Genomic DNA, 13,307 nt, shown 5'->3' on the forward strand with positions numbered 1-13,307 from the left:
TACAAAAAAAAAAAAAAATGTGCCGTGATTGAACGCGCGAGACCCCGGATGACCACTTGCGCGCGGATGATCGCGCGCAGGTTATTATAAGGTCGGGCGTGGCGACGGATTCTCCGTCCGCGGACTACGGCGGCGCGGGCGTTCCCATGGCGACACCGTTCCACGCCGCTTGTGCGACGACGCGCCGCCGGCGTCCGTGATCGAGCATGCAATCCGTCGCCGCCATAGGAGCGCCGCGCCGGCAGTTGAACGCCGCGGCGAACCGGCCGAGGTGCCTCAGGGGTACGTTCACCCTCTGCTTCGCCGACAGCCCGCCGCTGTGGTACGCCGGGTCCGCGGACTCGCAGTTGTCCAGGGCGAAGTAGATGAAGAACAGTTGCTGCGCCGTCACGTCCGGGAGGTCCTTGAACCGCAGGTCGAGCCTCCAGATCCGGCGGATGGGCAGCAGCTGGTCGAAGGCGGTGACCGCCAGGATGAGCGCGGTCGTGCGATCCAGGAGGGCGCGCGCAGAGCGCGTCGCGCCCCGCGGATCGCCGGCGTAGCCGTGCTTCTTGAAGCACTCGAGCGCCTCGGTCAGCCGGTAGCCGTAGTCGTAGTCGTAGTCGTTGGCGATGCTGAGCGGGGCGTCTCGCTCATACGGGTTCTCGTGCAGGAACTGCGCCAGGGCCCGGTAGAAGCGCACCGCGACGCGGGCCAGGTGGAAGACGAAGACCGAACTTGTGGTCGGCACCGAGTCGTTGAACAGCGCCGCCGGAACGTGCACCAGCTGCAGGTCGCGCCGGAACGAGGCCTCGCCGGACAGCTCGGAGCGGCCGGCCCAGGCGCGGGCCCTGAGTCGGTCGCCGCGCACCAGTAGGCCGCGGAGCAGCTTGTCCTGCCTCTGCTTGGAGACATTCCAGAAAACCAGGAGCGGATTGGGTCCGACGAGACTTATGCCGCGAGCGCAGTCCTGCCGCTTCGAGGGAGCCGGACCGACCTGCGTTGTGGCCTGCTTCTTGAGCCTGTAGCGCACCAGGAGCGCCGACAGCTCGCTGATCCAGGGCAGGTCGGTCACGTGCCGCAGGAACACCGTTTCCAGCTGGGACAGCCACTCTCGCGTGGCGACGTCGCGGCCTGCCGAGTGGAGCCACAGGCTGGCGGCCTTGGCGACGCAGTCCGGCAACGCCTGATCAACGAGCCAGGCGCAAAGGAGAGGCGTGTCCGTTACGGCGTTGCCGACTGTGCGGCCCAGGACGCTGTCCGTGAAGAGGTTCCGCAAGCTTCGCATGTCGTGAGACAGGAACGGCGCGGCGCGAACGATCACGAGGAAACCGAAGTAGTTGACCGTGTTCGCGGGCGGAGTGGATCGCAGGACGGAGCCAACGTCCCGCAGGAAGTACGGCGCCGACCGGAGGACTACGTTCGTCTCGCCTCTGACTGGCGTAGGCACGTTGGCGAGCAGGACGGTCACGAACTCGCGCAGCCCCTCGCTCAGGTTGCGGAATCGGACGACGCGGGCGTCTTCGTCGTCGTAGCTCGAGCGCTTGAGAGCGGCGAAACCGGATCGCACCGCGAACAGTCGATCGCCGAAGTCGCCGGGGACCGACGCTTTCAGCTCGCGCACGACTTCCCCGACGGCATGCTTGAAGAGCACGGCCGGGTTGCCCGCCGCTCGGCCTGCGTCGGCCAGGAGAAATCGAGGCACGTCGAGCTCCACCACGGTCTCGTCCAGGTTGTCCGGATTGACGCTGACGCCGACTTGCGCGATCGTCGCCAGGTCGAGGTCGCGCGCGAGCTCGGCTGCGAAGCGCCACACCGCCACCTCGCCGCCCTGCACCGAATCGCCGTGGGGCCAGGACGCGATCGACCACTTGGCGAACAGACTCCTCAGGCTTTCCGCAGCCGGGGGAATGCTCACGATCCGGTCCACGCAGTCGCTGTGGAGACCAGCCGCCACCCCGACGTCCACTCGACTCTTGGCGCTCTTTAGCTGGTCCAGCACACGGCGCGTCAGCGCCACTTGAAGCAGGGTGTCCTGGGAGATCAGAGATCCCGTGGACGTCGAGAGCGCCGGGTGTTGGGACACCCAAGCGGCGCAGACGTGGTCGTAAAAGTCGTCGCATGGACTCGAGGTGGTGCTGCGAAGAGCTTTTATGTATTCGGCCTCTAGCCTGCAGTAGTCTGTAGTGCAGTAGTAGGGTTCCAGCGACTCGGTCGAAGGGCGGGGAGACCGCGTCGTTCGGCGCTTAACCTTAGATGTGGACTCGCTGATAATAGTCGAGGCCCCAGGTTTCCCCCTGCAGACGACGATGTAGTATAGGGCGAGCACGCAGGTGAGCAACACTAGGGTGGCAATGACGGCTGCAATCAGAAGCCAGCAGACGATCGACGTGCTGTCACCGGCGTAGCCTACTTGTTGGGTCGATTTCTTGGCGTCGTGCAGCCTTCTATTTCTAGAGGCCCTAGTGGAACGAGACCTCTTTCTTGATATTCTGTGCCTTCTGCCGCTCTTCCCGCGTCGGCTCCGTCGCTTCTTCGTTCCGTGGGAACTTCGAGACCTCGACCTGCTCCTGGACGACCTGCTTTTTCCGGATCTCTTGTCGCTTCGTTTGCCCCTGCGTCGCTTCGGACCCCTGCTGCTTCTAGAATGCCTGCCGTGTTTGCGCCTCGAACGTCGACTGCTTTTGGATTTTCTGCTGCTTCGGCTTCCGGATTTCTTCCCGCCTCGGCTCCTGGACTTACTCTTGTGCTTGCTTCTAGAGTGCCCCCCGCTGCGCCTGCTGCTTTTGGACCTCTTCGACGCCCTCGTCTCTGATCGCTGCTCGGGGCTTACGATCTCCCGACTTCCTTTCGGAATTTTCGCGGCGCCCTTTACGTCGGAGCTTCCGCTAATGTCGGGGCTCTTTGCCGACCTCCCGGACTTCCTGCTGTTCACGCTTCTAGACTTGCCTTTCCTTCGCCTTTTCCCGCGCCCTTTTCTGCTCTTGCTGCGCTTGCTTCTGGACCTCTTGCTCGCTCTCGACCCCGATCGTTTCTCGGGACTTAGCGTGCTGTCAGGCGATTTCTGGTCGGGGCTCTCCAGCGCCTTTTCCGACCTGCCTATGGACTGGCCGCCGCGGGATCGCATGCTTTTTCGACTGCCTCTCGATTTCTTCCTTTTTCGGGACTTCCGCGATTCACTCGAAACCTCGGAGCCCAGTTCGGGGCTTCGGGAATCCCTCTCGGATTTGAGGCTCCTGGACTTTCGACTCTTGGACCTGCTCTTTTCCTTCGATCTCCGGGAACTACGGCTACGCTTCGACGAACCTTTCCTCCTCTCCTTACCCTTCCTCCTGGGTCGAGACTGTGCGCGTGGCGAATGCTTCTCCCCCTTCGCGTCCGGCGTGGACTCCGGGGAACGCGATAGCGTTTCCATCGGAGGACTCGACACGCTCGGAGGACTCGCCGCACCCGACGGACTCGCGGGACTGGTCGCTCCACGAGGGCTTGCCGGGCTCTGAGGGCTTCCAGGACCTTTTCCGCGTTCTCGTTTGCTTCGGTGCTTACGACCTTCGCGTTTCCCGTGGTGTGGCCGATGCTTCCGGCGGCTCCTTCGATCCCCGCTTTTCCCCCTCTTGCGGTGGCCGTCCTTGCTCTTGCCTCGTCGCCTTCCCGAGGCGGAATGCCCGCGTTTACCGCGTTTGCGCCTCGGTGATCGGCGACTCCCTTCTCGGCGGTCCCCGTGCTTGCCGGGGCTCGAAAGGTCAGAGGACGCTTCAGTTGGGCTGGGTGTAGTCGACGAGACAACCTCCGAGCGCTTCTTGTCTGTCCCGGTGGCTTGCGATGGCTTACGCGCGGGAGTAAACGGTAGCCAGTCGGCCGCGTGTTTATCCGCTTCGTAGTCTCCGCCCGGCGAAGGCAGACCGCCCGAGTCCAGGTGGATCTGCGTCGTGCTCCACTTCAGCTCCACGCCCGCGACGCCTGGGATGTCGGCGGTGCCCCACTTGAACACATAAGGTCCGGTACCACTGCGCCCCGGAGCACCCTTTGGCGAGTATTTCTTCTTGCGCCCGTGAGTCCCGTGTCTTTTTCTATGTTCCCTGGAGCTTCTCTCACCCGATTCCCGGCTGCTGTGAGATCTTCCTTTCCGACGGCGTCCATGCTTCGAGCCGTGCTTCGACTTGGACTTGGACTTGTGACTCCGTTTCGACCTTGACTTCCGGTGTGACGTCTCCTCGCGCGAGTTTGACTCCGGCGCTGGACTTGAAGCGCTGGCCTCTTTCGGCGGCGACGATTCCTCCTTTTCGTGCGGTTCTCCGCCGCGAGATCGCTTGCCTTTCCCGCTATGCGCGCGCTTCGAGCCGTGTTTCGACTTTGACCGGTGCCTCCGCTCCGACCTCGACTTTCGGTCCGACCTGGTCTTGCGCGGCTTCTTCGTCTCATCCGCCGGACTCGGAGAAGCGGAGGTCTCTACCGGCGGCGACAAGTCGTCTTTCGCGGAGGGCTTCTTGCCATGGCCCCTTCTGGAACGAGCCTTGTGGTCCTTTCTCGCCTCGTGCTTCATGAGAGGTCTTAGGTCGTCTTCGTGGGGGGGAGACGCCTTCCTCTCAGGCGACACGGGAGAGCCTGGTTCCACACTGTGAGGAGACATTGGACTCACTGGCGACTCACGCATCGAGCCCAACCGCTGCTTGCTGGGTCGCGTCAGCTCGGGGCGAGGCAGCGCACCGCGCGTGAACGGCTGCATGGCGATCTCGAAGCTGAACTCACGCGATGCCAGCTTGTCGCTGACGTCGTACGTCGAGCCCTTCCCAGTTTGCGTCGGCATCTCGAGAATATCGGCATCATCCTCCGTTTTGTCGTCGTGCTTACGTTTTCTCCTTTCCCTGGACGAACGTGCGCTGGATTCCTTGTCTCGCCGTCGACCTCGCTTACGACCGTGTTTCTTGCCCCTGCCGCTGCTGGAGGACCTGGACTTGCGCGCCTTTGCGTCGCCGTCGTCAGGCTGGCGGGCCTTTCGGTGCTTTTTTGCCTTGGATTTCTTCTCGCCGTGTCCGCCCCTCTTGGGACTCTCGCCATCGGCGGTCATTACTGCGACCGTGTAACGGTGCGGACTCGCAGCTGCGCTGCCGCGAACGCTGCCTGTGGGCAGTCGAGTGCGTCGACGGCGTTTCACTCGAACGTCTCCGTGACCGCCTGGAAACGGCACGCCGGTCAACGAGGATTCAGTCGCGGGTATCTCGAGCATAGCTTCGCGGTCCCTTTTTTCTTCGTCCGCAGCGACGCCTTCTGTAACACCTTCTTGAGACTTACTTAGCCGCTCCACGCACGCACCGACGGATTCCGCGGCTACGTCCCGAGTGCTCATAGTTTTGGTGTAACTGTGCGCGACTGGTTGAAGTAGGCTTTCTTTAGTTCGTGGTCGAACTTTAGTGACGACTTCGGTATCTCCCGTCTGCCTCGATGCGTAGCTGTGCGGCTTTCGCTTCCGGGACGCCCCTCCCGTCCTGGCGCCGACTTCGGGGCCGACTGCTTCCGGCTGCGCTGCCCGCCCAGACGGCGACCTTCCGAAGATCTTGCCGAGAAGCGTGCCTACTCTGGATGAGACGTTGTGGAGCAGATACGTCTTGGGGCGCTCGTCGTCCGACTTCCCCGTACACGACGCGCCGAGCTGCTCGCCGCCGTCACTGCTGGGCGTGGCTCGTGGTTCTCCCGGCTTGCCTTCTCTGGTCGTTGATGGCAAGGCAGACGATCCCTTCCGCGCCGGTTCTCCCCGCGGTCGCTTTCCGGGCGGCTCGGCTGGTTCCGCGCTCGTTCTGAACGCCCTCTCCACTTCCGCGCTTGCACTGAACGAGTCGTCCAGGAGTAGCGTCTTCGACGTGGCCTCGTCGCCGCTTCCAGAGACCATCAGAGCATCGACGCACGACGAGTCCTTCGAGTCCTCCAGCCGGACCCAGCCAAAACTAGGATCCAAGGCGAAGCACTCCGGCGATTTGTGTTCCGATGGGCTTGCCTCCTCGACGACTTGGCTTGCCCGCTCGCGCTGTCGTTGCAGTTGACGCTGTACCGGAGACACTGACGAAGCGTTTGGAGAAGCGGTGGTACGGAGCGGTGTGGAGTCGGCGGGCGTGGATGAAGCTGGTCTCGGTGACGCTGCTTTCTGGTCTTTGCCAGCGGATTTCTTCTGTAGCTGCACTGGGGACGACTCTGCGCGAGGCACCGGTGCTGAGCTAGCGGCTGGAGCCTCTCCTCCTGGTTGGCCACGGCCGTCAGCGTCCGGCGGACGTCGTCTGGCAGGCGGGTCTCCTGGACCTTGCGGATCCATGGTCGGGACGTTGGTGACAGGAAGCGATCCTGTCCTCTTTTCCGCTAGGGCTAGAAAACGGCTATGGCGTGTCGTTTCGGCGATATACGTTCTTCCAACGCGCGTGGCCCGTGCCCCGCGCTCTTGTTGCTGATGCGGATGACCCCAAAGACTGTGGCGCGCGCCCACTTAGGGGGCACTGGCCAAGAATCGAGCGGCGCAGGCAAAATGCATTATTGCAATATATTTTGAATGCTCAGTAAATCGAACCATGCAAAGCGAAAATAAGGTGTTTCCGCAGTCAGATCGACGGGCACGTTTGAATTAAAATGAAAAATAAAAACTACCACGAAAATACAGAAACAGGAACGAATAATGTAATATAATATTATTATAATATTATATTATTATAATATAATATAATAATATAACTATACCTTTAACAATATATATTTAAAAAATACTGTGGTTTTACACGTCAAAAACCACGACCTGAATTCGAGGCACCCCGTATAGTTGGGGACTCCGCATTAATTTTGACCACCTGGGCTATTTAATGCGCACCCAATCAAGGAGGTTTGAAAAAAATAATTCTGGAGTGGAGATGGTGCCCTCAAACTGAAGCCGGCCGCCGCCATCTTACTAAGGGAATCGATTAACGTTAGGATGTGGCGGAGTAGAAAAAGCGTTTTCTTTTCGCATTCAGCGGTTTTGAAACGGCCAATTTTGCCATGCAGGTGATTCTCGATGTGTCATGTCTGTGTCACTCGTTTTAGGATCAAAATTGTACGTCTTGACAACTTGTTATGGGAGATCGCGTTATGACGACAAAGCCAATGGCAATATTCTATAGCCCGAAACAACAAGCTTTTATTTTTCGATCACTCCAGAATTTATTATCGCAGAGCAAGAAGAGCTGCATTTCCACTATTCTTCGCCTAGTTCAACCCGCCTTTAACGATGAAGTAAGCGTTGGCTTCATCTCTGCCGGTAAGAATCTGCGGGAGTTGCCAATACAGGAATTTTTGTAAAACCTCCTTGCACCCATTGCACGGTATACACGAGTGTCCTTGCATTCGGTCACCCGTCAGAACGGGGTCACCGGGGCCAGCATTTAACGTGCGACTTCCAGCAACTTCTGTGAGTTTGGTCCCGAACGAAGTTTTCAACGTGAATGCTCCGAAAGATAAGGGGACAGGAAAGTTCAAGTGCAGGTCAAGCTGGTGCAGAGAGGAGAAGCGACAACTCGGTAAAACGAGATCGATTAATCGATCGAGAACTACGGTACATGTATAGTCGGAATATATCGTTGTCAACTAACCCATGTACTTATCCTAACGGGATAAACTAAGTCAATTTCGTTGCCGAACGTACATAAGAGGATGCAGGGGTCTTTGAAATTGGCAATCGTTGTCAAACTTCGCTTTGTAGGTGTTATGAGCTCATTGGAGAAGGCGCAACCGCTCTGTCAGCCTATCAGAGTTGACAATATGGCAGAACTTGGCAGTGTCCGGAATACATGCCGGAATAACAGTCATAGTTGTTGTTGCTGTGGCACATACCCACAGTGGGGGACTGGCCATGAATCGGGCGGTTAATTAGGTGTATGAAAAACAAGATAGTCAACAATCTGAACGTTGGAGCTTAAAAAGTAAACGTTTTGTGTGTGGAGAAAAAGAAGTAATCAGAAGAAAATCAGTTACGTTTGTAACACTTCACTTGGCATCTTGTGTAGTATATCCAGCGTTTGAAAAAAATACGTTCGACTGGAGTGCTTTAACGACAGCGGCATACATATTAAAAATGATTCGAGCTGGCAATCAGATAATTAATCGTAATAATTAAGGTAATGAACCTTTCAACCGCAAGAGTGAAACAATCGATCGTAAGCAAGAGTCGTCGAAACCCGTCGTCCGGAGATTTCATTTTTACCGCTTGAGTTGTTCTAAAAAGCGTGACGCTGCTGATTTCGGCGCAGTAATGAATTCCAACTAACTTGAAGAGTTGATTGTTGGGCTAGTTGGTGGTCCATAATTGAAGTTGTAACTTAGCGCGATAACAACACAGAAGCAAGAAAGGTGGACAAGGACAAGCGCTTGTCCTTGACCACCTTTCTTGTTTCCGTGTTGTCATCGCGCTTCTCCGTGTCCACCTTTCTTCTTTCCGTGTTGTTATTGCGCTAAGTTACTGCTTCAATTACCAAGTAACTTGACCTCAAGAACCAGCATACTGAAATTACGAAGAGCTCGGCTGTAGGAGACTGCCCGCGATGGTCGTGACTGTAGTCGCCATTAGAGGGGGGAAAACACTAGGAGAGAGCGTCAAGTTGCGACAGGGGGTGTAACTAAGGTGGGGGTGGGGGGGGGGTACCCTGGACACGCGATCCCCCTCCCTCCATCCCTTTCGAAATTTTTTTACAACTGCGATTTCAAGTGAACAGCCTTTCTCTTTTTTTGTTTCTTTTTTGCGGGTGTTAGCGCTCTTTTATTGAGAGGTTCACTTCGGCACGTAGTCGAAGGCGTCCACTTTCTCGCTGAGCGGCTTGGAGACGGTGATCTCGGCGCCACCCTTCTTGCGAGCGTCCAGGTCGCCCAGCGCCGGACAGGAGACGCCACGGACGCACTTGTAGTGGCACTGGAACTGGTCGCAGCCGCGCAGGGAACACCTGCGACACCATGCGGCAGTAGCCGTTAAGCCTAAGTAGCACCCGTAGCCACAGAGCACAGTCGGGGAGTCTTAAGAGAACCACAGATTCTGTGTCAGCAGGTGCACGATTTGTCGACCGAACCACCCTCGCGACACTTTATATCTGTCGTATATGTCATGCGTGGAATCGTCGGCACGCATCACGGACTTCACACTGTCAAAAAGTTCACTTTCGCGACCGTATACAGTTGACACCAAGTGGTTCGTGTTGCCACCTGCACTGAATGCACTTCGCGTTAGCCGCAGAATTATTTGCAAGAACTGTAAAGTTCACTGAATAGCGGGTGTAAATTAACTCGGATGCAAAAAAGTTTCAAGCATGTGCCACATAGTGGCCGCACCGCAAATTGCCAAACGTGATACTTGCGCGAGTTCTTTTTATTTATTTTTTTTTTAATTTTCACTTCACACCTTAGTGAGCCGCAGTTCGCCGTCAGGCGAAACATTTAGCACACAGCGAGCAAAATCAGGTCGCAAGCTTTGGTATGATACGCCGTAGGCAGTTCGGACGGGCTATGGTGTCTCCGGCGCCGTGAAAAGTCCTAGTAAAGCAACTAGCGAATGCGTTATGTACCTGTACATGCAGGGATGCGGATACGGGTATTGGACCGGGTATTGTGGTCGTTGCCAACCGAGTCCGTGTTGCGGCGGGTATTGACCGCGAGGCTCGGGCTCTTCGGCTACGGCTACGGCACAGAGCACGGCTGCCACCAGGAACAATACGCCCGCAGATGCCATCTTCACCTGCAGTGAAGAAGGTTTTGAACTGAAACGACAACACGAAAGTGCCCTGTGTCTCCCGAGCTGGGTGCTGCAGGTGATAATCGCAATCATCACTCAGCACCTTGAGTACAGCATGTCAGGTGGTCAGTCAGGCTAATATCTCTAGCATATTTGGGGCTTAAAGTCTCCCTTCAGTGGAGGGGTGGCCTCATAGGGCAGCGAGCAGTACGTAACGCGCACACACTCAAACATGCTCGCATATTTTCAGATTTAAAATTGCCGCGCGACTGGCCGCTCGAGGCACTTTATGTGTACTCGCGAGCTTCTTTCACGCTCGGAAAAACACTTTTATGTAGCGCGTCTTGAGCAACAGAAAGGTGTATCGGGAGATTTTCATGTTGCTTTACGATTTTCTCATTGACACTTCTCATCTAATTATAAGATTGTAGAAGTTGATTGATTAACGCTAATTATGTAATTCGACGGAATGCAAAAAATAATCTGAGTATTTCAAAGCGACACCAAGCAACATTACATTGGTTCCGTCCAGCTACGCGGCCATTTGCGTATTTTTAAATATTGGTGCATGATAGTTCTGACAATCTGTATGCGCATGTAATTATATGTGTATGGCAATGCCGCACACACATAATGGCATACGTATATATTTAAGTTTTGTGCTGAGAATTATACCGCCACAGAGATAATTTGGGGGGGGGGGTGTAATTTGGGGGGTGTCAGAACCCCCTAATCCTCCCCTCAGTTACGGCCTTGGCTATGGTAACCACGAGTGTGTGCTGTGATATACGTACACTGCCGACGTATTCCGTAGTTCACGGTATTCAGTCTCGATTATGTGGATTGTTACAAGGCTCCGGAAACAGGGTGGAGTGGAGGGAGGGGGGTGCTCCCCACAGGTTCCATTGCAAGGGGGCACTGGCCCCCTCAGCCCTGAAAACCGACTATCTCTTTGTTATTACAGAAAATTAAGTCTTGATTTCATAGACAAAAAAAAAAAGTTCGTGTAGGCGAAATTAGTCCTGGCTCCTGCCTCCGCGCTCAAAAAATACACTTCCGGAGCCACTGACTGCGTGTCGTATCAGTCACCTCAAGCATCGAAGAACTCACCACCGCTCGAAGTCCGTGGATTCCTTGAAACAGTGCCGGTAATAGGAGTGTCCGAGGCCCAGCTGTGCATCGAGCGTCTTATATACACGCGCGTTGCGTGTCTTATCAGGCAGCAGACCGGCATCGACCGTGAACTTGTTTTGTACTTTAACGAGATGCCACCGGGAAACCTGCTCTTCCGGGTTGCCCCCCACTAACTCGAACAAAATGTAAAAGCAAGTCTGCAGCTTGCCGTGCGTTGTAGTTTTTTTTTTTCTCGGCACTTGCGTGCGGTCAACGGCTGCGTCGAAGATGCTGCGGAGAATGGCGCGCGGCGAGAGTCCGCAGGCCATGAGACCGGTAATACGGCCAATGTCAGGTTTGTGCACAAAGACTTGGAAAGCGGCGGTCCGGACCGCGGGTAGTTCATAAATGAAGCAACCACAATCTTGTCAAAGAACTACCTTAACATAACTGCAGTTGGTAAAGATCTATAGTTATTAACATTGATAACTAAGCAACGTAGTCACTGTTAATAATGGGTCTGTGCTACCAATTCCAAACGCAGTTAACACCAGCTGATACAAATGTTCTCGCTTCTGCTGCATATATCGAACAAGATATGGCGTATTCCAGAGCGGGTTCGATATACATGTATGTGTCATGGAATAGAAACTTTGAAGCCGGTGGTGCATAGCCGAGACCCATTGGTAATGGGAATGGCATAGCCGAGACCCATTGGTAACATGGACTACCTAGTTTAGTCAGTAATGTCACTAACTCTATCGTTACCAACTGCAGTTTATACCAAGGTATACAGCAAATGATGCGACATTAGGTACAGTACATAACTACTACAACTTTTTTTTCTTTTGAGAGTGCAAGGCATTTGTTTGAAAAGAAAAATAAAAATGACTGCCCACGCATTAAAAATTAAAAATTTAGCCCAGGACAGCAGTTCTGCGCTCAGCTGGGTGGTTTACGCTGATTATGGCGTTCATCATCGTAGCTCGGGGGGTCGGTGCCAGCTCCAATTACACTATTCAAATACATGTAAAACGCAGTAAGTCCATGACGATACAATTGCTACAATTGCTGGACCGACTTGAAGGGAATATTTGTCGCATTTGCGAGAAAAGCATATTCCAGTAACTCTATAAGGCAGAAAACATAGGTGGTGTCCAAAAGCCGACGTCTATATGACGTGCTTCTGGCTCAGGAACCACTTCCGCCGCCTGCTACTAGCAAAAGCATAGCCTTCAAGACCTACGCCTGCTTACCCAGAGGGCGCCATCCAACACAGGGCGTGGGGTTGGACAGCTGCGATGATTATCCGTAAAACCGCGCGAAGCAATGAGAAGCCATGACCATATGATCTCCCACATCCCCAGTTGAGGGATGGCCCTCGTTATTCGACAAATTTTTATTTTGTTTCTTTTCTTCTCTGTCTTTTTTCCCCCCTTCACGATATCTTGCAGTTTGTTACCACATCAAGGAAACCGGCTATTGCAGGTGCGAAAAGCACTCAAAGTATTCAGATATTTGACATATTGTTTATTTTAGCAGTCACTTCATTTTCTTGCCATACACACCACTTGAATGACTGGATCATAAAATGTGCGTTTCAAAAAAAAATGTTGATTGGTGCCATCTGGCTCAGCTGGGCAAGAAGAATAACTTTTCGCGAGAATGGTAGATAAGTTTTGGGAAGGAAAATAAACGGGTAATTGAGTTTTGAATTTCAACAAACACACGGAAATTTGTTCAACTGTCTGTGACGGTCGAAAAAGTAAAGACGCTGGTTGATATGGCGTGGAATGACCCCTCTGCCATGCCTGCTCCCCCTCCCACCTCACGGGCGCGGATGTTTGAGCAGACGTTTTAACGAGCTTCCGCGCTGTTGGAGCGCACGTACTGCACTACTATGGCTCATTTAGAGCGTATCCGCTTTTAACGAAATACCGCTTATAACGAAATATAGTTTCTGTCTCGACGACTTTCTTATACCGACCGTTTGTTGTATTTAGTTGTGGCCAGTATGTGTTACTCCTGGATTACATTGTCCAGAGGCATTCGCGACCCTTTTCACGCGTTCTCATAACGGCAGCTTGTGACACGTCGGAGTGCGCACAATGTAGGTTTATATCTTTTCCTTTATTGAAGTATGTGTGACCGAAAACGCTGCTTAATTTTTTTTTTGACGCTCCGCAGTTGTCTAAAATATTAAATGAAAAATTTTAGGGGTTTTGCCAAGCGTTACGTGGAAGCTCCTCGAACGGTGTTCTAATAACATGACACGGCATCTTCCTGGAAACAATGCCGAAACGACTGTAAAATGCAATCATAATAAATTATTAGCGGTGCTCTGACGCTTGTCACTATTTTCTCTAGTGCCTAGAGGTCGAGGACATTGATTTAGCGCAATAAATAGTCCAATATATCCTTTCAGAACCCCTTTAACGGAATGAGGGCCTTTTGTGGCAATATATTTGTTGCCATTGAGGATGTT

General features: G+C 54.2%; 2 protein-coding genes across 2 annotated transcripts; both read right to left on the minus strand.

The window, feature by feature from the left end:
• Window positions 1–6,400, minus strand: LOC142589862 (uncharacterized). The gene has a single exon (XM_075701504.1). The coding sequence runs from the start codon at window positions 6,281–6,283 to the stop codon at window positions 125–127; it is 6,159 nt and encodes a 2,052-aa protein (XP_075557619.1). The 5' UTR covers window positions 6,284–6,400; the 3' UTR covers window positions 1–124.
• Window positions 6,401–8,736: 2,336 nt separating this feature from the next.
• LOC142591330 (uncharacterized) lies at window positions 8,737–11,151 on the minus strand. The gene is made up of 3 exons (XM_075703656.1): window positions 11,083–11,151; window positions 9,543–9,712; window positions 8,737–8,927 (listed from the first exon to the last, which is right to left on the minus strand). Exons 1-3 carry the CDS (start codon window positions 11,149–11,151, stop codon window positions 8,759–8,761), a joined length of 408 nt encoding a protein of 135 aa, XP_075559771.1. The 3' UTR covers window positions 8,737–8,758.
• Between the last annotated feature and the right edge of the window lie 2,156 nt (window positions 11,152–13,307).

This window comes from Dermacentor variabilis, chromosome 8, assembly GCF_050947875.1.
Source record: "Dermacentor variabilis isolate Ectoservices chromosome 8, ASM5094787v1, whole genome shotgun sequence".
NCBI lineage: Eukaryota > Metazoa > Arthropoda > Arachnida > Ixodida > Ixodidae > Dermacentor > Dermacentor variabilis.